General features: G+C 38.5%; 1 protein-coding gene across 1 annotated transcript; it reads right to left on the bottom strand.

Moving 5' to 3' along the window:
• Positions 1 to 1,099: 1,099 nt before the first annotated feature.
• KLF5 (Kruppel like factor 5) lies at positions 1,100 to 19,246 on the bottom strand. The gene is made up of 4 exons (XM_032277356.1): positions 18,455 to 19,246; positions 15,306 to 16,179; positions 14,132 to 14,191; positions 1,100 to 2,919 (listed from the first exon to the last, which is right to left on the bottom strand). The coding sequence occupies exons 1-4, from the start codon at positions 18,713 to 18,715 to the stop codon at positions 2,741 to 2,743; spliced, it is 1,374 nt and encodes a 457-aa protein (XP_032133247.1). The 5' UTR covers positions 18,716 to 19,246; the 3' UTR covers positions 1,100 to 2,740.
• Positions 19,247 to 22,927: the final 3,681 nt, after the last annotated feature.

Below are 22,927 nucleotides of genomic sequence, written 5' to 3'. Positions count from 1 at the left end.
CCTGCCTCAGCCTCCCAAATAGCTGGGATTACAGGCATGCACCACCATGCCTGGCTAATTTTGTATGTTTTAGTAGAGAAAGGGGTTTCTCCATGTTGGTCAGGCTGGTCTCGAACTCCCAACCTCAGGTGATCTGCCCGCCTCAGTCTCCCAAAGTACTGAGATTACAGGCATGAGCCACTGCGCCTGGCCAGGAGCACATTTCTTTAAACTGGACAACGGTATTAGAAAACAAGATCTAGGCCAGGTGCGGTGGCACACACCTGTTAACGCCAGCACTTTGGGGGGCCGAGGTGGGCGATCACCCAAGGTCAGGAGTTTGAGATCAGCCTGGCCAACATGGTGAAAACCCGTCTCTATGAAAAATACAAAAATTAGCCAGGTGTGGTGGTGCATGCCTGTAATCCCAGCAATCACTTGATCCCGAGGCAGAGGTTGCAGTGAGCCAAGATCATGCCACTGCACTCTAGCCTGGTTGATAGTCTCAAAAAATAAAAAAAAAACATCATCTAGGTTCTACGTATACTTGTTGCTGTGGAATAAAACTTTTCTTTTTAAACTTTTTTTTTTTTTTTGAGACGGAGTTTCACTCATGTTACCCAGGCTGGAGTACAATGGCGCGATCTCGGCTCACCGCAACCTCCGCCTCCTGGGTTCAGGCAATTCTCCTGCCTCAGCCTCCTGAGTAGCTGGGATTACAGGCACACACCACCATGCCCAGCTAATTTTTTGTATTTTTAGTAGAGACGGGGTTTCACCATGTTGACCATTTAAACTAACTTCTAATAATTTGAAGTGTACCAATTCTTCGTTTGCCTCTGATGACAAAAATCTCCAGACTAGCACATGCATGTTAACTCTATGGTATTTTCAACTAAGGATGCCGAAGGTCTCATGCATTACGTATATAGTGGTCAAAAAAGTAAGTTTTCATGAATTATGCCTCCCTTTATGCTAATTATATTTTTAAAAAATGAATCCCCCTCTTATATAGGTAGGGGTTCAATGTGGCTCTTCTACGAATGTGTGGAATTGATTTTTTTACTCACTGCCCTGATCAGACCCTTTATTGCAGGTAAAGAAGAAAAGCACAACATACATCTTTTAGGCACTTTTTATTTTCCAAAAAAAATTGTCGTTAATATATAAACATCTCATTCTCTCAAAAAATTCTACAATTATACAGCTGTTTGCTCCATTATTTGCATAGGAAATGACCACAATACAAAAATAAGAGGGAAAAAGAAGCAAAACAGCAACCGATTTATGCTTTTCATGTAGGTATGTTTCCACGTATAAACATTTTGAAGCCTCTTACAAAATTATTTACATCGTTTGTCATCTATTTACATGTTTTAAGAGCAACTTTTCTAACAAACAAAACTATAATTTATCAAGTTATGAAAATTGTCTTCTAAAAAAACTTCCTATATTACCACAAAATAAATAAAGATAAACAATATTTTAAAAACAAAATTAAATTTTCATTTCAATTAAGACCCCTTTTGGCATTTTGCTTATTTATTCTGCCCTTTGGTTAACAGCATCAGCATCACATTACTATTTTATATTGCATATATGTAGCACTTGCTTCCTTACGTTTTCAACATATCATTTATATTTAAAGGCAGACACTGAGTCAGTATTAACAATAGATTAGCTGAACTGCACTGTAATTTAGATAAAATTACTGTGTCTCATTGTATATTACATGCAAAATCCACATAAATTGTCATTTAACCAACAGTACTGCACGAGCGAACATCTCGATATACGAAAACTGCATCATAAATTCAACATTTTGGTACATGAAACTGCATCATAAATGCAACATTGTCATATGTGAAGACATAAGTCCTTTTTAAAAATGACACTGCGTTTAGCGTATTGTAGGAGGTTGAACTTTTGTATTTTGTAACTCTTTAAGCTCTTCAGTTTATAATTCATATAAAATGCCTTTTGTATTTAAAATAATCCTATTTTAATCAGTGCATGAATTTTGCTTTACTAAAGTTCATTTGAATGATTATTCCTTCCCCCTAAAGAAATGAATTTGGTAATGTTGAGAGGTATCTTACCACAAATTCTAACTGTAAGTGTATTCATGGTTATTTTTGAAAGAATTATGACTTTTCCCCAAAAGAATCCTAAAAAACTTGTAATAAACCTATAAAGCTGATTTGCATATTTACAAAATTTTGAATAGCAAATATAGGCAACTCATATATATATATATATATTTTAAAAACCCACACATTTGTTCAATGGCTATTTGTGAATTGCCAAGTATACCTGGCAATACCTCTAAGGAATTATCGAATATTGAAAAAAACCTACTCAATGCCAAGTAAAATCTTGACATACAATCCATCCTTCTTTCGGTGCCTGCCAACTGATTTGTTACTGAACACTGTCACATTAAATGTTGGTGCCTAGGTAAAAATGCTGCACACACTCCCCTCCACCCCCACCCCTTACCCACGTTGAGATGTGGCTGCCTGTCATGAGATGAGATCTGCTTGAGTAAAGCCATGTACATTACAGCAAGCATTCCAGATTCTGAAAATGACCAAACACTTTGGTATTAATACAATGTATTCCCTGTTTTCTCAAATATACAAAATATACATTTCCAGTTTTTGTTGTTTTCTCTTTTTTTTTTTTTTTTTTTATAGGAACAGTTAGGTTCGTCATTTTAAAGGGAACCCAGTGGACCTGGGACGGGTGGCACAGGCAGTGCTCAGTTCTGGTGCCTCTTCATGTGCAGGGCCAGGTGGTCGGAGCGTGAGAAGCTGCGGTTGCACACCCCGCACTGGAAGGGCTTGGCGCCTGTGTGCTTCCGGTAGTGGCGGGTCAGCTCATCGGATCGCGCAAACCTCCAGTCACAGCCTTCCCAGGTGCACTTGTATGGCTTTTCACCTGTAACAACAAATAAAGGAGGTGAGGTGGCCTGCTTGTAATGCAAACATCCTAGATAACACCAGAGAAGGAATTTCAAAGAAAAAAATAATCTTGGCCAAGCGAAGGAAGGAAAGCTCATGAATTCCATTATGAGCAAATACATATCAAAGCCCCTCAGAGTAAGCTAGTTAAGGCTTATTTCTTATAACCTCCAAGTATTTTTTTTTACCTTATAAAGAAAAAAGCATGTTGTGTACCTTTGAACAACTGAAGAATAGCAATTTCAGGCAAATTTTAGGCAAATGCAAAATGAATCAGTGCCCTTATTTTTATGTACTCCTACACACATAAATCCAGGAAATGACTAGATGAGCTTGAGTGGCTTTATCATTATTGCGCAAATACAGTCTCTATACCAACAAACCAAAATTAAATTATTATAGGACTAATGGCTGTAAGGTGGGTGAGGAAAGAAAAAACTCAGAAGCTGTTTCACGAATCACCTATACAATGAATTTCATGTACCACAGTTGCTTAACCAGAAACTGGTCCTAGATGTTTCTAAATTAGCCAGACTGAAGCTTGCAGCTCATAAATCAGTTCACTTGAACACATGGCCTCCAAAATGAACTATTAGGGCATTCACTCTTTGAGATTCACACACACCTTCATACCCTCGTTTTGCAGATTGAAGCAAAACAGTCTGGTACTGATAACTTCACATTGGTTAAAAAAAAAAATCATAAAACAACTGTAACTGTGACATTTATTGACTTGTATTTAGTTTTTCTTCGTCAAGTGTTGCACCCAAAAAATTATCAAAATTCATTCCATAAACAATTTGCCGAGCATCTATTATAGGCTCCAGGAACTGTCCCAAATGCTTGTGATACAACAGTTAACAAAATAAAAACGGATGGCCTCATGGAGCTCACATGTGTAATACACATCCAAAAGTCTGAAATTGTTCAACCCGCCCATTCCATTCTTTCACAGTTGTCTTCCCTTGAGTAGTGAGTTGGTATGTTCGTCCCTCCCATTTTGTAATGCGTATTATGCTTAATGCTCACCAAATTTTGCCAGCTATTTAACTTTAAAAACTACTAAATATTTATAATGTAGTCTTAATTCACTGTTTGTGAATTAAGCCTACTGGAGATCATGTATTCCAGTAGGAATAAATCCCAAAACTTTATCTTTCAGTGAGCATTAACTAGCTGTTCCTACATTTATGCTTTACTTTGTTATAATTTTCTATGAATTTTATTGAGTTTTTTTTTTTTTTGCTAAGTATTTCTGAGATAAATTTGTATATTAAAGTATTATTGGCTTACTGCTGAGTTTTATATAGATAACTTTTTACCTCCCTTAAAAAATGTTTCCTTCTGAAAGGGAAGAACCTCAGGGTTTCTTTGAACACTTGTTTTGTTCTGACGACACAGAAACTGCACAACCTTTCTGCCTAATTTAGCAGTATGTGTTCAGGAAGTTGAAGGATTAACCAAGTAAGTCTAAACTTTAAAAAGACCCTGTCCTCATCAACCGAAATTTCTACAATTTATGGTTAATATATTTTTGTTGTCCTGATAACCACTCTGACTCTCAGACAAAATCCTATAGGGACAAAGAAGAAAGTGCCAAAACAGACCACATGAAATTGGTCCCAATTTTTTTCCCATGAGATTTCACCTACATTTCCTATGCTATGGATTGCTGTGCCATATTTCCTCTCTTCTCTCCTCTGCCTCTGACCCAGACAGTTTTTTGTTTTAATTCCCTTTCTGGTTCCTATCAATCCACTTTAAAAATGCACATCTCAATTCTAGAAGTTTTTCCTCCCTTCATAGTAAATTCTAACCAGAAATTTAGCCTAAGACACTCAAGCCTTTTATAAAACAAAGTATAAATCATGTTATCTCACTTGTAGTCACATAAAACATTTGATATATTTTAACACCAGTAAGTACAGCTATCACATTTGTAGATGTAAATCGATCACAAAAAATAATTTTGCACAAAAGTATTAGTTTTTGTTCCCTGTGAAAATTAAGCCACATAAACAAACATATTGGTTAAATACTTTACTGTCATTTAATGGAAAGAAAAAGTTATTTCTGATGTCTGAGGCAAGGAAAAAAATTCCTATAGTGCTCCCAATTTTTAAAAGAAATCATTCTAGTCTTTTGAATTTAATAATTATGTAGAAGAACTGAATTTTCAGAGTTTATGTAAGAAACAAGGGACACTAGACTCTTTTTGTTCACTATTTTTATTGGCTATGAAGCAATAAACTGCACCAGTATTTTTTAAAGTTTACTTTACTGATTGGTTGAAATACAGTAGCCATTTAAGTTTCTAAAACATTTGGGGTTTTGCTCTCAATTTATGCACATCTATAGATTATTCAGCCAAGAATACTACCAGTGTCTGGAACGTTAGTTACTGGGGCCAAGTCTTACCATAAAAGTAAGGACAATTATCCCCCACTTGGGGCAGTTTCTATGGGATTTGTTCAAGCGTCAACACCGTTCAAGTACAACATCGCAGAGGAAGCTGGTACCCAATTTCTGGCCAAACAGCAGATGTGGGCCTTTCTTCCTCAGCCAGAAACACTATGCACAGTACTTCTGGGAAACCAAACTGACTTCCTTTAAGTTATATTTCAACAGGATAGAGCTTTCAAAAGTTTAATTGGATTTTTACAGCATCTCTTTCCAATACCACCAATTTAAAATATTTAGTTAAGCTCTTTCAACATCAACTGTATTTTTAAGTTTTCATGCTGTTAACGTGAAACTTTCCAAAGGCAAAAAGAAAAAAGTGACAAGTTTGTACAGCACAGAAAACAAGCTCCAACTTTATCTCAAAGTATGCGTTTTCTCATTCCATTTTTAAATTACAGGAGTATTTTGCTAGAATCTGTAATCTTTGAAAACTATGTTCAAGTTAAACATACATACTATCCATGCTGATAAAGTCATTAACATATTTTACAAAAATGTTAAGCAGAAACATTACTGGTAAAAGGAGAAGGCAGCAGGCACCAGCAGCCATGGAGCACGTACTCCAGAGCGAGGTACTTCTCATTCTCTCTCTTCCTCACAATAACCCCTTGAGTTAGAAGCAAAACGAGGAGCTCCACATTAAAAAGCCTGGTCTGCCACTTTTCCTTAATGTCCCACTTAAATCTTCCATTAGCAAACACTAATACACTCTCTCTGAATGATTTAAGAACACATACATATTGTTCAAATTTATTTCCAGATTCTAAAGCCATTTGTGAAGGTCAACTAAGAAACGGCTTATTGGACTCACAGCAGGTCTCGAACCCCAGATGATCTGAAACAAGTGGCAGAGCCAGCCTCTGTGGGACCCACCCTCCAGGTCCTGCGGGGTCCTGAGCACTGTTCAGGTATTGGCAATTCCCAGGTATCACCTAACAATGGCTCTGTTCCCCCTAAGTGAACTTCAGTGGGTTAGTGGAGCATATTTGTAAGTCATTTTAAAAATCTTCAGCAGCAAACTGAAAATTTTTTTTCCCCCTCTGATTTTTAAATGACTTCTGAATCCATCACAATGGAATGGGAAGTTTCTCTGCTCTGCTGAACATATTCAATAGACTCATACCAAGGCCTTTCCCTAAAACGTTCTACATAAATTCTCCTAACAAAACAACAAAAATCACTGATGGAAATATTTCTCTTAGTTATTTTAGATAATGTTTTAAAAGTTTATTGCAGCAAATTTGCACATCGGTTTCCTTCCTGGTGGTTAAAAGACAACTCAATCAATACCTGATTAAAAACTAAAATACCATGAGAATTAAAGTCACTGTTTATTAGTGAAGGTGTAACCTGTACTACATGCCTTGCAAAACAAAAATACGTCTTGGCTTCTGGCCTCAAAGAACTTAAAATCTGTATCTTGTTCTGGGAACCTTAACAATGCAAACTTTTAAAGTAGAATAAATTATTTCAACCTAATCTGAACTCTTAGGACTTAAGAGTCCTTGAAGCTCAAAATGAGCTCTTATTTCAAGAGGAAAATATTTTTATGCAATTCAATAATTAGATTTTCCCCATCATTTGAGACTTACGAAATTTAGTCTGTGCAATAGACTCCTACTAGATTTGCTTCTAAAAATCAAATGGGAAAAAAAAATAGGAAACACTTATTAAAAGAATTCATAGGAAAATATGATTTAGATATCTAAGAAAAGAGATAAAGTAGGAGGATGATTTTAGCTCACTAATTCATATTTTTATATCTATGCCAGTAATTTTCCATCCAAAAACCTTTTTATTAAAACTCATTGTTACAGCTTTCTATACTTGAAACAGAAGGTCCTTATCAAAGATTAGTATTATTAGCATTTAGAAATGAATGTAATTATTTACCAGATATAGTAACACCATCAATATTGTGCCCATTCAAGCTAAGGAAGCTGATTGCCGAAAAAAAAAAAAAACCAACAAAAACCAAAAGATAAATTCCTTTTTCTCCTCAATTCACGTTTACTACTTTCTTTAAAATCCAATATCCCTCACCCCTTCTAAAAAGCCTCTGAACAGACCAGGAGAGATCATTTCACTTCTCTGTATCCCCATCACTGAAATTTCTGTTGAGCTATCGATTTGCACTTGCACATATATTGGTTTAGGAAGGCTTCAAATAGTTGTATTTTGCCTCCTTAACTAGCTTTTAAAGTTCCTCAAGGGCAGAGACTATCTTCTATCCCTGATGTAATACCACTTTTCCTAATGCATCTTGAAAACAACTCAGTTATTCTGATTAATGAAAAGGAGGGAAGGCATAAGAGGTTTGTGTGAGGTTCTCAGCTTTTGCTTCTTCTGTGGACCCTTTCCTGCAGCAGGGCTTTGCCTGGCTCTGCCCTGCTCAGGACCACTGAGGATAATCTAATAATACGCATTTAGGTGAGAACCATGTTTTGAGCCTCTTTCGGAGAAAATAACCAGACTCAGTTATTGTCCATCCTGAAGTTATACAGGGATAAACTCTGTATAAACACATTTTCTTATATAGAACTGGACTGGACATCAGGAAAACCAAAACATCTGGAGCCCCTAGTGCTGCAGGTCAAAGGCAGTGAGGGGACTTCTCCCAAGGCCAGAAAGCACTGATCTTCCAAACCCAAAGAGGGAATGGGTGGGAACATGATGTCAGGGATTACACGTATAGTCTACATCCTAGCAGAGGCATCTCTGGGCTCCTAAACTACTGCTACTTCTCCTCAGGGTTCCCAGCAAACATGAAGACTATCGCCTGTCATTAACAGGGTTAATGAAATGAAATACCAATTCTTCAGTCTTGCAAGGAGACAACACTTGGATTCTTTTTCTTATAATGGGAGTTCACACTTTTTAAAGTGTTGACGAAGAATTTCACCTTTTTTTTGTAAGCAAAACAGAAAAATCCTCTACTTTCATTTTTTCCCAGGAAGGAATGACTCCTAGATCGCCTTCTCTTTAATTTGTACTTCACATGGTGATACTGACCAGTAGGTCTCCTCCCAACTCATATAAAGGTTTACCTCTTCATAAAGTAGCCAAAAAGAAATTTGTTCTCTGTACAGATATCTTTAGGTAAAAGTTACCTACTGTGCACTTCTAAAACTGTAGCTTATCCTTAATGAGAGTTGTTAGAGATCCTTGAATATAAATAATACTGGCTAACAGACTAGGAATGCTGCTATGGAGATGCTTTTACTAAAGTAGGACATTATTTCTCATCTTTCACCAGAAACAATGTAGGTCTCAAGTAAACAGCTACTACATTCTATAGAACCAAAAATATCTGCCAAATTCTTCGGTGACCATATTATTACTTTTTAAAAAAAACATTACTCTCTACTTTCGAGACTAATTATTTGTATCTCCACTCCTGCAATTCTATTTAGTCTATTTATGAACGATCTTCTCCCACTAGGTTAAGAACAAAAGGGCAAGAAGAGATTATTCATCTCTGGATTCTTCACAAAACCAGTAAAAAATATTTGCTGAATCAAATTATACTTCTTAACCTTTGATAAGCTTTATCATCTCTAAACAATGTTTAATCCATTTCCTATGTAAATGTTTTTCAGATGAAAAGAACAAGTCCTAGAAGCAAAGTTTAATCTTCCCAGTGAGTCATTAAAAAGAAATTGCTTCTAAGCTTTCATGATCATAAATACCTTTCCTGGGGTCTGAACCAGCAAGTCTCTTAAGCTACTATTTTTTTAAAAAAAACTTTTTTTCCTCTATTAAAATTATCAATACAGAAAATAAATTTCAAAGCTGCAAATGAAAAAAAAAATTAAAAATGAAAAGAATGTTTAATAAAATCTAATACTAAAGGCTAAATGATAATTCTGAAATAGTTTTCAAATAGAAACTCAAAAAAAACCAGAGTCCTAAATCTTATCCTGCAAAAGTTTTTGCCTGTGTTACCTCTACCAATAAAACAGGTTACACATTTAACCACTATTGATCTATCTCTAGATACACATTGTATGATCTCCATCCATTAAAGCCCCAAAGTGAAAAGCCTTTGTATACAAGTTTTCCTAAAAAGGCTTTTGCCCTTTTTCCACAGTTCCACAAAAAGAGTAGCTTATTTCAGAACACTGCATGTTCCTTTAGTAAGTACCTGCAATGAAAATACCTTTATTGTCAATATTATCAAGATTTTACAATCAAAAGCTATACTTAATATATTCTATGAAAAATGACTTTGGAACAAAGACCTACAGAAGAAATTTTTTTTTTTTTTTGAGATGAAGTCTCTGTCGCCCAGGCTGGAGTGCAGTGGCACGGATCTCTGCTCACTGCAACCTCCGCCTCCTGGGTTCAATCAAGTCTCTTGCCTCCTGAATGGCTGAGACTACAGGCATGTGCCACCATGCCCAGCTAATTTTTGTATTTTTAGTAGAGACAGGGTTCCGCCATGTTGGCCAGGCTGGTCTTGAACCCCTGAACTCAGGTGATCTGCCCACTTCAGCCTCCCAAAGTGCTAGAATTAATTATAGCACGGCCCTAGAAAAGAAGTTCATACCTAAGGATTTTTAAGTACCCAAACTGAAAATATACTCAGCAGCAAATCTCAAGTAGAGATTATATAAAGTATTTCTAATAACATCTTACTATACATGCCAGTAGGCAATAAAGTTTTCTGCATAAGACAGTAGGGCAGAAAATGGGAATGTACCCCCTTTACAACTAGGCTTCTACTAAAAATCTTTCCAGGACTTAATGTGGAAATCTTTCCTAAACAGGGAAATCTTGAACACAGTGCTTTACTCAGAGTCCATTTTGTGGTCCTATGTTATTTGTACACTGTTTCCATTTTCTCTTATGGGCGTGTTTCAAAGTGTCCTTTTCCATTGTCAATCTCTAGTAAACCATTCTGGAATCATTTAGTACACACAGAATAGCCAATGCATGGAGTCTAGGTCTGAGGAATACTTGAGCCAGGTGTGCGTGTTGCTCAAAGGCTTTCTTTGTACAAATGCTAATTTCCTGCGCTGTTCCAGACAGCTGAAACTGGAAAAAAAAAAAATCTAGAAATGTTACTGTACCCTGATTTCCCAACAGCTTTAGCATATTCTCTAAGGTTAAATGCGCATCCACGCAAGTAAAGAGAACCACTAGGACTTTAAACATCTGTGTTGAGTCCATGGTTTAGTTTTTCAGAACTTTTTCTCCAGAAAGAACTTTTTAAATTTCTTCAAATTTTGGTTTAAAGGTACAGTCAATAGTTTTTCCTATTGATATTAACTTTTCTAGGCCTCAAACCTTTGCACTTAAACATTATTTTAAATCTTCATTATGAGATTAAATAAAAAAGGGTAAGGTATGTGAGCATATGATACTGGTTGCAATAGATAGTTTATCAGTCATGTTGATTTATAAAGACTAAAGGTACTTGGGGAGCAACTTTAGATGATGGCAATGTGTTCTGCCCCTTGTAGACATCATAAGGCATGTAAAATTTCGTAGAATATTCATTTAAATGCTGTTAAAAGTACAAACATTTTGAATTGGAAATATATCACTCATTGACATTGTGGCCTAGAAGCAGCCATAATTACTTCTCATCAAAGGCATGATAAATGTATACACACACATATTACAAATAACACATGCAAACATCCATATCTATAAGGGGTGCTTCTACAGGCCTTATGCTGTATTATGTACGTACAGATATAAATAAAATATATTCTCTAGAATAGAAGCAAATTATGTTTCCTGTATTGTCTAATCAAAGATAGAACTTTATATTATTTAGATGTGATTTCCTGATAAAGAAATCAAAGTATATGAACTTGGAAGACTTGAGTGCTATACTTCTTGTTTAAGAAAGTGATACATCCCTTCATCTCAGATTGCTTAAAAAGTTCTGCTTTGTTAAAACTATTATTTGCTTATGTTCAAATTGCAACCCAAGTTAAAGAAGCATTTACAATCTAAAAATCCAGAGTAAGTAATTAAACTCAGATGTAGGCTGTTTTCATTGCCTAAATTATTTTTAAAACATAAGGTAACTTGACATTTTAAAGCAATTACAATTATTTCCCAAAGAAATGCTAGGGTGCTTCACATTCTCCTTGTAAAATGGCAATCATTTAAAGAGTTATTTTAAAATATCATCAAATACAAGAGCAACACTGTTGTGTGGTTTTTAAAGCCCTCTGATAAATGGTCCAAGAAGGAGGAAGAAGATGACAGAAAACCAAAAAAAACTATTACATAAGAGAAATAATTTAGAAAAACTGTTTCATCTACCTGGGCCTTAAAGGGAAGAAGGAAAAAAAAACACCTTTGCTGGCTTCAGATACATTCATTTAAAAACAACGGGCAGATGGGGTAGGGAGGATGCAATGAGAGCACAGGTAATTTTAAAAGGCATTGTCTAGAAACAAGAAATGAGGAGAAAACAACCTCAATGCTCTATGATTACCCAAGAACAGGTTTAGCCAGATGAACAAGTCTGCTACAAACCCTCCCCAAGGCATCTGAAAGGCTATCAAACAAAACTTTATTAAACTGGATTACATGTTCTCATTCATTAGATGTTGAAGGCCACAATGTTTATGGTCAGGTGAAAAAGTTGATGCAAGTGACCCAAACCAGGCCTCAGTCTTCTTTTTAGTCTGTTTTTATTAGTACAAGCATTGTTAAGACAAGCCACGATTAAACGTATTTGCCAGCAGGTCAAGTTCTTGAATCGCAAGTATAAGCATTCAGGGCACTAAACCCTGACAGGGGTTGAAAGGCTATTCAGATATGTGTTTGACTACATCCCTGCAATAAGTAGTTGATTACATCGTTATATGCAATTGTACTCTTTTATTAGGAGACTTTAACCCCATGTAAATGTGTTCCTTCCCTTCTATCTCTGTTTCAAGGACTTCCACCAGAGAAAAAAACAATAGTTCAAATGTCTTTACATTTCCGTATATATTCTGTAAAAGGACATTTTAGTATTTCTATATGGAATATTTTCCTGGCACTTGTCATTTGTATTTTGAAAACTTTACGTTGGAGTTTTTATTACATGCTTAATTCATTTGTGTTTATAAAAATTTCTACCTTGGGCTGCTTATGAAGGATCTTTCCTTTTATGTAATCAGTTTGTCTCTATGCAAAAACCTCGGGCCAAAACAGCCACTTATTTCATAAATACATAAGATGTCTTTTCTTTACAAGCAGTTTCTCAAAAAGCCCTGGAATCTACCACACTGTCATCGGATTTTAATAGGTACTGTTTATCACTGGGATATCAAGCAATGCTTCCTAACATGCATACAAAATGTCTGCAACCATATTCCTCTTAGGGCTCCATCTCAGCACTGACCTTTGTTCAAAGGCTTTTACTTTTTAATGCAGCAGTTAGAGATAACCACTTCATTTATCAAAACTCAATTTCCATAGTAACATCTAGCCTGGGGAGATTCAAGTCCTCATACTAATCCAACAACCCATTCAAAGAACTGTTGAATACTTTGGTTTCCATAGCAATGATGGAATAATACATTTTGCTAGGTCATTGCTTTTATTAGCAAACTTATTCTCTGAACTTTAGGTAAGGCTGTATTTATTGAGGGGAAAAAACACAATCACTTTATGTAAGTTCTTTCCCTTAGGGCTGCTCTTTTAAGAAAATCGCAAAGAGTAACCATCTATATATTTGAAAATATTTCGAGTATTTGGGGGCCTTCAAAGTATGCCACCTCGTTTCATCTTAAAATGTGTTCTGATGTAGTTTTAAAATTTAAAAGCTCTTAAAATTTCTAGCCCAGTGTGCAGTGGCTCATGCCTATAATCTCAGGAGGGGAGGCAGGTGGATCACAAAGCCAGGAGATCGAGACTATCCTGGCCAACATGGTGAAACCCCATCTTTACCAAAAATACAAAAATTAGCTGAGTGTGGTGGTGGGCTGTAATCCCAGCTACTGGGGAGGTTAAGGCAGAATGGCTTAAACCCGGGAGGCGGAGGTTGCAGTTGAGCGCCACTGCACTCCAGCCTGGTGACAGAGCAAGACTCCATCTCAAAAAAAAAAAAAAAAAAAAAAGTGATTGCTATAGATTTAACAAAGCAAAAACAAAAGTAGAGGCATGTAAACAAGAATAAAACACAAACTAGAATAAAGATGAAGTCTCTCAAACATGCCAAGTTTGGGCTGGGGCTTGTAACCCATTTCTGACCACCTGATTTTAACACTATGCAATTTCAGCCCTACCTTTCATCAAGCACAGAAAACATACTAAACTCAGATATTTTAACCTAGAGGTGAAACTAAAGGTAGCGTTTTCAGTGATTATGCTGTATACGCTAAATGGGAAAGTTTTTAAGGGTTTAAAATGGCTTTCTCAAAGCAAAATTATTTTCTATGGAAGAAAATGAGGTTTTTTTTTCTTCAAAACACTGCCATTATTAAGTTTAAAAATCCATTAGTAAACATCGTTGTTTACGTTTTTGGGTAATCAATTCTATGAGTGGTGACAGGGCAAGAAGGCAGTGAGGGAACATCACCGGCCTTCCTGGAGCCAGATTTTTCATGGAACTGAATTCTGAGCCAAGCCCATTTTGAAAAGGTAGGCTATTAAAAAAAAAAAAAAAAAGTTTACAGAAGAAAGAAGAGATCAAACACGTGTTGGCTTTTAAAAGGATGAATACCACTTACACTATTTACACAACTCACAGAATTAACAAGAAAATTACATACCAGTGTGAGTCCTCAGGTGAGCTTTTAAATGAGAAGACTTTGTATAAACTTTTGTGCAACCTGAAATAAAGGAGAACAGCATGTCATTTTGGAGATCCTTTTGAAATCTTTACATTTGATGATTCAGTGTTTAAAATCTGGCTTTAAAGAAATCTCTCCTGGTAGATGAGATTATTTGAAGCTTCAGTTTTAAAAGTTTTAAAGAGCCCTCTCCCCATTACCTTATTAAAGGCATAAAATGATTTATGTTATCACTTTAACAGGAAAGAATACAGATAACCAAGCCAAATGGAAATGTGTGTTTATAATCCAGTAGGTGCTATAACTTCAGTAATTTAAGAGCACCTATATGTTTTTAAAATTTTTTTAATGGCTCTAGAGCTGACAGTGCTAAGCCATTATCCAAGATGACTGTAATTTTCTGTACTCCCACACTTCGTTTTTTTCATTTAGCACATCATGCCATATCATGTATCAGAGTCAATAAATTTTGCAATGTATTAATTATAAACTAGCTTTTCCCAGTAACTTGTAGATATATTCCATGTACTGTCATCAATTTATACTGTGAGCCACGTATCTCATTCAAAACTGAGCATATGCTCGCATGCCATCAAAGCCATTCTTAAATCTATCCTGTAGACAGTCTTGAACCTCCATCAGGCTAGCTGCCTACAACCTCCACTTCATTATTAATCCTTCTTTTCCCCTACCGTACTTGATCTGTTTCTGGGGCACTTAATTTAGAATTAAACCCTGCAATTTATTCGATTGCCAATTTAAAGTAACTCTGCCCTAACTCTAAATGATATATATTAGAAATTAAAATCTCTTTTAATATTAAAGACAAAAAAGTCCAAGGGAACGTTTTCCAGAATATTTGAGCCAAGTTTTTGGTGCATAAAGTGACAACTAACTTGTTTACATACCAAAGAAAAGCAGAGATGGATATTAAAAAAAAAAAAAAAAAAAGTAGGTAATTTTTTTACCGTCAAGTGCAACTTAGCTATGTAAATTTAAAGCCATGAGGTTGAAAAGGATGTGTGTGTGCGCGCGCGCGCGCGCGCACACACACACACACACACACACACTCTCTCTCACTCTCTCTCTCTCTCTCTCTCTCTCTCTCTCTCTCTCTCTCTACTGTCGCTTCAACCAGGTAAAGAGCACATACCAGGGTAATCGCAGTAGTGAATGCGTCGTTTCTCCAAATCAGGGTTACTCCTTCTATTGTATCTGACAGGTTGGATGTTTTGTGAGTTAACTGGCAGGGTGGTGGGTAAATTTGGATTGTGAATTGCCAGTTTAGAAGCAATTGTAGCAGCATAGGATGGAGGTGGGGTTAAATTCTGGAGCATCTCTGCTTGTCTATCTGGACTTCCAGGCTCTGAGCTTGGTGGTGACGGGGGGAAGTAAGTGGCCTGTTGTGGAAGAAACTGACTTGGCATTGTGTATGTGCAAGGGGGCATGGCCTGGAACTGTTTCACTGCAGTCTGCGGAACAGCAGAGGTGTGTGTGTTAAGGCCTGCCATGGCAGCTGACATAGAAACATTAAGAGTGTCCATTGCTGCTGTCTGGTTTGTAGAACTGGGCATATCTAGATCCGGTGTATTCAGTAGCTGGTACAGGTGGCCCTGCTGGGGAGGGACAGAAAGATGAAGATCTGGTGTAGGAAGTTCTTGTTTGATGAAAATATTGTTCACCTCTGGAGCTGCGGTCTGGTGTGAGCTGAATATACTGGTGAACTCAGGGAGGGCCTGGGTCGGGGCCGGAGGAGGGGCAGTCGTTTCACTCTGGTGGCTGAAAATGGCAACAGGTTCTGTCTTGATGTGTGTGACGCAGGGTCTCTGGGATTTGTAGAGGCCAGTTCTCAGGTGAGTGATGTCAGGGAGGAACACGTTCATGTTGATACTGTAAGGTAACCCTTCAGTGTCAGTGAAGAACTGGTCTACGACTGAGGCACTGTCTCGTCTATACTTTTTATGCTCTGGAATTATAGGAACTGGAGGAAGCTGAGGTGTCAGATACTTCTCCATTTCACATCTTGTCTAAAAAAGAGAAGAGATACAAACATGCATAATCCACCTGATGCACCGTCTCAGGAAGGACAATCGGCGCCTACTAAAAATTCTCCCAATCCCTGTGTGAGGTACTAGGGCAAACTTCTCAGTGTTGCTTATAAACATATCGGGCTTATTTTATCAATTATGTAATATAATTGGTTGACCAAAACCTTATGAAACTCTGTGTAACTGGTAAAACTGCTCTCCCAATCACCTCAGAAGTGGAAGACACAAATCAAGAAAAAAAGGAAAGCAAACTGAAAACATTCCTTTCTAATGCAATAACAAGGTATCACCCCTGTACAAGCAGGATTCCCTGCCCCATTACACAGTTAAGTTTGCAATTAGAGTACAGTACAGTATTGAAATGTTGCCAAACTGCTTCAATTCTGTTTAAGTCATAAACACTAAAAAGCATGTTTTTTCTATAAAAAAAAAAAAAGAAAAAGTGCAAATCTTTAAACTATTGCAAAGGTTTCTTTGCTTGGCTAGATACTTCCAAAGTATCAAATATTAAAAAAATTATTTGGCTATTTCAGTCTCTTCTTGTTTACAGTTCAATGGGAAATTAAATACAATGTTCTAAGCAAAACCTTGTATCCACTGAGACAAAACAATTTCACATTCAATATTTGATCTAAATGTTGATTTTAATCAGCAGATCCTGTAATTGGTTAATATGACAATGAAATGTTCCTATTCATATCCCTATCTAAAACAGATCTTTAATTACCTAGGGGAAAATCACTCCCTTGGTAGAGCGCTGCTAGTGGGTGGGGAGGCTGCTGTATACCTAGCACAGTCATCAGCAAAACATTTATCATGTCCTCCTCAGTGGGCCAATGCTACATTCCCCCCTACTCTGTAAAAAGCTCAGTCATCCCTTATCTTCTTAGTGCCTCTAGAGCAGAAAATTGACAAACAGAAATAACCAAATACTTTTCAAACAGCGATCTCTTTTCTAGGCTATGAAGCAGCTTGTAACAAGTCATCTCAACCCTTTTCTAGCTATCTTCTCTCCTAGTATAACTTAAGCTTACATTTTTTTTAACATTGAAAAGGAAATTTCAAAAGATACGAAAACCAACTAGATGGAATGGCGCATAGAAGAACTATTAGCTGTGGCACCTTAAATCGGTAAATAAGACAGTCATTTTCTGTTAGTACTTCACTTCAAAAGCGTTTAATCTCGGACCTTGGTGTGGATGCGGACGGGGTTTCCCGGATAGACACCATTTAAAAATAAAAATTAACGCTCTCATCATGTGAGTCACATCTCTGACAAACGCCACTGCCCTCTCACAGCAGGACCCTGGCAGACCCCACTGAGTAGGCGCTGGGTAGCAAATACACGATACGCCAAAGGGCTACTAAATGAAGTGTCTTGAAATAAACTGAACTAAACCCTTTAGTGCACTGCGCTCCCGCGGCGGTTAGTGGTTTCTGATTTTAGCTCTTCCAGCTGTTTGCATGTGGGTATGTTTCCAATTTTTTTTTCCTTGGGACAGGCTAAAAGTCCCGGGAAGTTTTTTCTGGGCTATATGACTCCCTGCGTGGGCGAAAGAAACAGGCGGTGGCTCTAATTCGGCTGCTGGGCAAGTGTAAAAGCCAACTGCCAGCTTTCAACGCAGCCCCGGGAGGAAATTTACGCGCACACGAAGAAAACAACACCCCGGTATTTTTTTTTGTTTTGTTTAAGGAAAAATAAGCGCTCCAACACCACCTTAACTTTCCTCTCATTTTCCAAACGCGGCCCGCCATCCCTTCTAAAAGCAGGTTTAGCCACAGGGTATGAAACCTTGGGGAACCTCTCCCCAGCACCCCAATTTGCGTTTCTACTTAACCCGAGACGATGGGGGTGGGGGGGAGCTCCAATTCCTTGGCATTGGAGAGCAGTAAATGCGAAGGAGTAATTTAAGTAAAACTGAGCGTAAGGTACAAGGTTTCATCCCTCAAGTGTAAGAAAAACAACTAAGGTGCGCGTGAGCACCCACTTCTCCTCGCTCTGATCTCCCCCAGGACGACCCGCCGGGGCACATTCTCCCTGGCCCCTCCCCACCCCCGGAGTCCCATTTACTCTCAGCGAAACGCGGGGCCCCGGCCAGGCGGGCGGGGGGGGTGGTCTGCCTCCCCAGCACCGGCTCCGGTGCGCCCCGACGCACGCCCCAGCTTGGAGCGGCCCCTGTCGCCCGCCCGTCGCAGCGGCGGGACACGCCCGAGCCCGGGAGTGCAGTGTTGGGAGGAGAGCAGCTCTTCCTACCTGGACCAGCTCCTCGGGAGGCAGCCGCGGAGCGGCTGCGGGCTGCTGGGCCGGCTGTGGGGCCTGCGGGGGCGCGGGCTGCGCCTGCGGGCGGTGGTGCGGGTGCTTCAGCTCCTCGCCGGGGAAGAGCGCCGCGTCGCGGGCCGGGTTCGCGGCGCCCAGCACTGGCTTGAGCTGCGCGAACACGGGCTCGTCCTGTGGCGCCGGCGGCTGGGGCACGGGTCCCAGGCGGGCGCTCATGCTCAGCACCCGCGTAGCCATGGGCACTCGGGGGCGCGGCTCCGGGCGCGGGTCGGGCGCACTTCCCACGTCGCCCACGCTGGCTCGGGCCAGCGAGCTCGGCGCTGGGCTGCGGGCGGAGGAGGGGAGGTTTCGGGTGGACCCCTCAGTCAGCGGCAGGCACAGTTTTCGAAGGCGCGCACCAAAAGCAAACTCTTCCGCTGCCACACGTAAACGCCAACGTCCTCCCGGCGGCCACTTTCTCCCGCCCCGCCCCACCGCGCTCTCAAGCTCTCCGGAGCCCGCTCCCGCCACCGTCGACCTCTACGAGAGAGCTGCGAGCGTGCGTACCTGCCCCACGACTACTGACACTTGACGCCCGCCTCTATTTCACCCAACTCCGGGGGGGGCGGGGCCCGCTTGCCTGATTGGCAGTGCCGCCGCGAATCCCGAGGCCCCGAGGCCGGCCAGGCAGAAGGGACCAGCCTATGAGCAGGGAGAGAGGCAGCCGGGGCCCCGCCTCCACCGGCCCGACCGCACCCCTCTCGGGCCACGAGCTTCGCGCGTAGGGCCGCCGCGCAGTTTGTACACAACTTCTCTGACAGATTGGGCTGACGGAGCCGGGGGCGGAGGGAAGTAGCGGAGAGGGTGGAATCTGGGAAGAGGGGGAATTTGGGTGGAGACGCGGAGGGAGATCTCTTCGCACTGTTCTCTGCCAGGATTAGGGAGAAAGAGTATTGCACGTCTTAGGTGTTGTGCAAGGACCTGAAACTCAAAAGCTGAAACCCAGAAGGCAGCTAGGTGGGGGCGCTGAGGCTTTTAGAGACTTGTCTGATGAGTGTGTACTTTTAAATATCCAAAATGTACTTCTCTTTAGCAGAAAACTAGGGGCGGTGTGATAAACAAATTTAAAACAGCTCTTGTCTCTCTGTATCTTTAGCAGTGAGTGTATCCATTTAACAAAGCAAATTCAGAATGCCTGAATAAAAGATTTGATGGCAAGCGTTTTTTCAAGTCCTTGCATAAAAGCCTGCGTTTTTCCCCACCTTTAGGATTTTAATTGCTAGACGTTTCCCCACACACTTCTACCTCCTATCTGTGTGTGGAGAGGAGAGCTTGGGCCATATGAATTTTGAAGTTTCTAATATTTAAGTATGTTAATTCTGGCCGAAGCATGGAATCTAATTTAAGCATGACTAGCTCAAATGTGTATTTAAATAGACATTACATCTTTGACTTATTTTTACTAGCACTGTATGTTCAAACAATGGACTTTAATATTTACAAAACAGAAACCTAGCACATTTACTTCATATTGTGGCACCTTTTCCTGCGAAGAGACAGCCAAAAAGCCACAAACATAGACACAGAGCAGCTCTGAAAACTAGGAATCCAAATTTGTTGGAAAGTAATAGCCAAATATATTACCATCCATTTACTATGTTGTTATAATGGGAGGGTGAATTTTTGCCAGCAATCACCTAAGGAAACCACTTCCCTTAATCCTTAATGTTCTTGTACATGATTTTATCTGGCTTATTGGGAGGCCGGAACAATAAACTGCAATAAAAATGCCTGTAATATTACTACAAATGTACGGATGTTGACAGCACAGTATACCATTAGACAGTTTTACATATACAACAGCCGACTCATCACTTCAGAGTAAAACAGCTTGTTTAAAAAAAAAAAAAAGTATTTGAAAAAACATTCACTTTACAGAGTGTATCTGTCAAATGTATGGATCTCATTTTCAATGTGTAGAAAATTAATATGCACATAAAGAAATGTATTTATTTTAGAAAATATAAAATTTTGCTGTAAACTAGGTTTTTCTCCTTTTCCTTCTCTTCCTGTTGATACCTGATTCATTTTTATAGCTGTGATCGCTGCTTTCAGGGACTGGCTGATGACTACTTTCATGTTACCAAAGTATTATTTAATAAGTGCTTTTGCAAGTTTTTCTCTAACCAAGCAGCCCCATGCTGTCTACATTTATCTTTAAAAAGCTGCCCTGCTTTTCTCTAATATCAAACTTATCATGTAATTAATTAACTTAGAAACATTATAGAATTAGGATGGGATTTAATGTAACTCTTTTTAAAAATTGGGCTTTGAAAGATTTTAGTTACTTAATTCTGATAACATCAAACCTAAATGTGATGTAGATAATTCTTAATAGAACTTTTGTGCTCTTGTAACTTTAAGCTAGATCTAACTTAGATTTAATACATTTGGTCGCTGTATCTTAATGTGCTTTTAAACCTATCTAGACCTTTCCTTTTGTCTTTCTTTTTACGAGAGCTTCAGGGGCCTGGTTTTTCAACCTAAGTTTTCACTGCAATGAAATCCATGTATTTTACTGGAAATGCTTCTGTAATTTCACACCACTTTTTAACATGCTTTCATTTACAAAAGCTTTTCCATTGCAAAAAAAAAAAAAAAAAAATACAACTATTTGATAAGTTTTTAATATTTTAGTCTTAAGTTTTTCATATTTCCACTTTTCATAATGAATATAGATATGAAGCTAGCTTTGGGATTCCTATAGCTAACTGAATATATTCCTTTTTGCTCCAAAACAGTAGGATGTTTTAAAATTTCATATCGGGCATAAAGATTCATGAAATAGAGCTGCCACTTTTAAGTAATAGTTTCTCTGAAATGCCCTGCTCTTCAATCTCACAGAAAATCACTAGCTTAGCACTGTACAATAGTACAGAAATTGGAAAGTAATCCTTTTCGGAGACATTTGCCATGCGGTTCTGAACATATAAAGAATATGTTTAACCAAGCTTCCATGCTGTTGCTTTTAACATAAACGCTACAGCTGCAAACCTGTTTCATCGGCTTAGCAAAAAGGGTTAAAACTTGATAAATATTTTTCAGATGATCCAGGTTCTACATTGGCATGAAGCCAGACAGTGTGAATGGACAGATCCTCAATTACTTTGAACTTTCTAGTTCTTTGCATTCCTTCTCGCTTAGTAGTGCTGCACCATTAGGGAAGACAGGAGAAAACAAAAAACAAATGTCAGGTTTCAGAAATCAATTAGTGGCCTGGCAGTGATGTGTTAACTGAACTGTGCCAAAACAGGGGATTCTCAGAGAAAGAAATAAAAATGTTGAGTAGTCAAGTTAGGTAGGAGGGTAAGCATAGAAGCAGTGTGCATGCTTAAGTTGTTAGTCACTGGGCAACACAGATTTAGTCTTAGAATAAACCATAAGTGTCACTATCTTTACGGGAATAAATGCGGATGAATATGCGGGGGCTGAACAGGCATTCGGTGATGGGGGAGGGGTTTGAGGGAGGCAGTGGAAAAAATAGATAAATAGCTTCTAAATGATGAGATGAGGGAAATATGAACCATCACTAGGGCAGTATTCACACAACGACACGGCAAAAGGAATATCTAAATTCAGTTGTTTGGCAAAAACGTCAGAGGGAGCTTGAAAGATCTCGAGTATCACAGTCAACAAAATTGTATTCACTTTGAGTAGAAAAATATTCCTAGAATATTTATTTCTGCCAAATCAGAATCAAATTGCCAAGTGATCTTGGGTCACAGAAAAAAGAACAAGAATAAACATGAAAAATAAAGTTTTACATGGGAGCGCACTCTTCTCTAGGGTAAGATTATTTAATTAAAGTGACTTTTTGGTAGTCATTGATTGTCCACCCCTGTTAGAAGTTGTATCAGTGAAAACTTATACTTACTGTCCTCTCAAACATTTCACATCTGTAGTCTTCGTGTTTTTTCATTAATGGCAACCACTTAAAGCCACATATCAGAAAAAAATGTCATTAAGGAACTAGTCCGATAAATAGAAGCTTCAATTGAGATTAGTTGGAATTTAAAGTATTTTGACTCAAAAGATTACAAGACAAGAGTGAAGATGTTCATTGCTTTTGTGATGAAACAATATGCAATTTAAATGACTAAATACTTCTTTTTATATTAATTAAAATGATGTCTTAATGAGAAAACAACTTAGTATTTTATTTTTGTAATGTCTCCTGCCCCTAGTTTTTAAGAAATTAAATTTTATATTTAAGTTTGGATTTTTAAAATGTGTTCTTCTTAAAATATGTCATAAAACTCCCATTATGCACTTATTCCTAAGAGTACTATAATTTATCTAGCCTAATTTTAAAACTCTAGTAATATCCAAAAAAAAAAAAAACAGGAGAGTTTTACCTTTTGGAGAGACTGGGATTGCTTTTTCCACCTTGTTAATAAAAATAATAAGTAG

The sequence above is a fragment of the Sapajus apella genome, unplaced genomic scaffold (genome assembly GCF_009761245.1).
Source record: "Sapajus apella isolate SASKATOON/1434 unplaced genomic scaffold, GSC_monkey_1.0 scaffold9, whole genome shotgun sequence".
In the NCBI taxonomy this organism is placed as follows: domain Eukaryota; kingdom Metazoa; phylum Chordata; class Mammalia; order Primates; family Cebidae; genus Sapajus; species Sapajus apella.
The sequence above is the reverse complement of the archived record's forward strand: the minus strand, read 5'-3'. Positions and strand labels throughout refer to the sequence as shown.

Coding starts and splice junctions, on each gene's coding strand:
- KLF5 (XM_032277356.1), bottom strand. CDS start 18,715: ATGGCTACGCGGGTGCTGAGCATGAGCGCCCGCCTGGGACCCGTGCCC. Junction 14,192..15,305: donor TCACTACTGCGATTACCCTG/GTATGTGCTCTT, acceptor CCTTTATTTCAG/GTTGCACAAAAGTTTATACA. Junction 2,920..14,131: donor TCACCTGAGGACTCACACTG/GTATGTAATTTT, acceptor TTGTTGTTACAG/GTGAAAAGCCATACAAGTGC.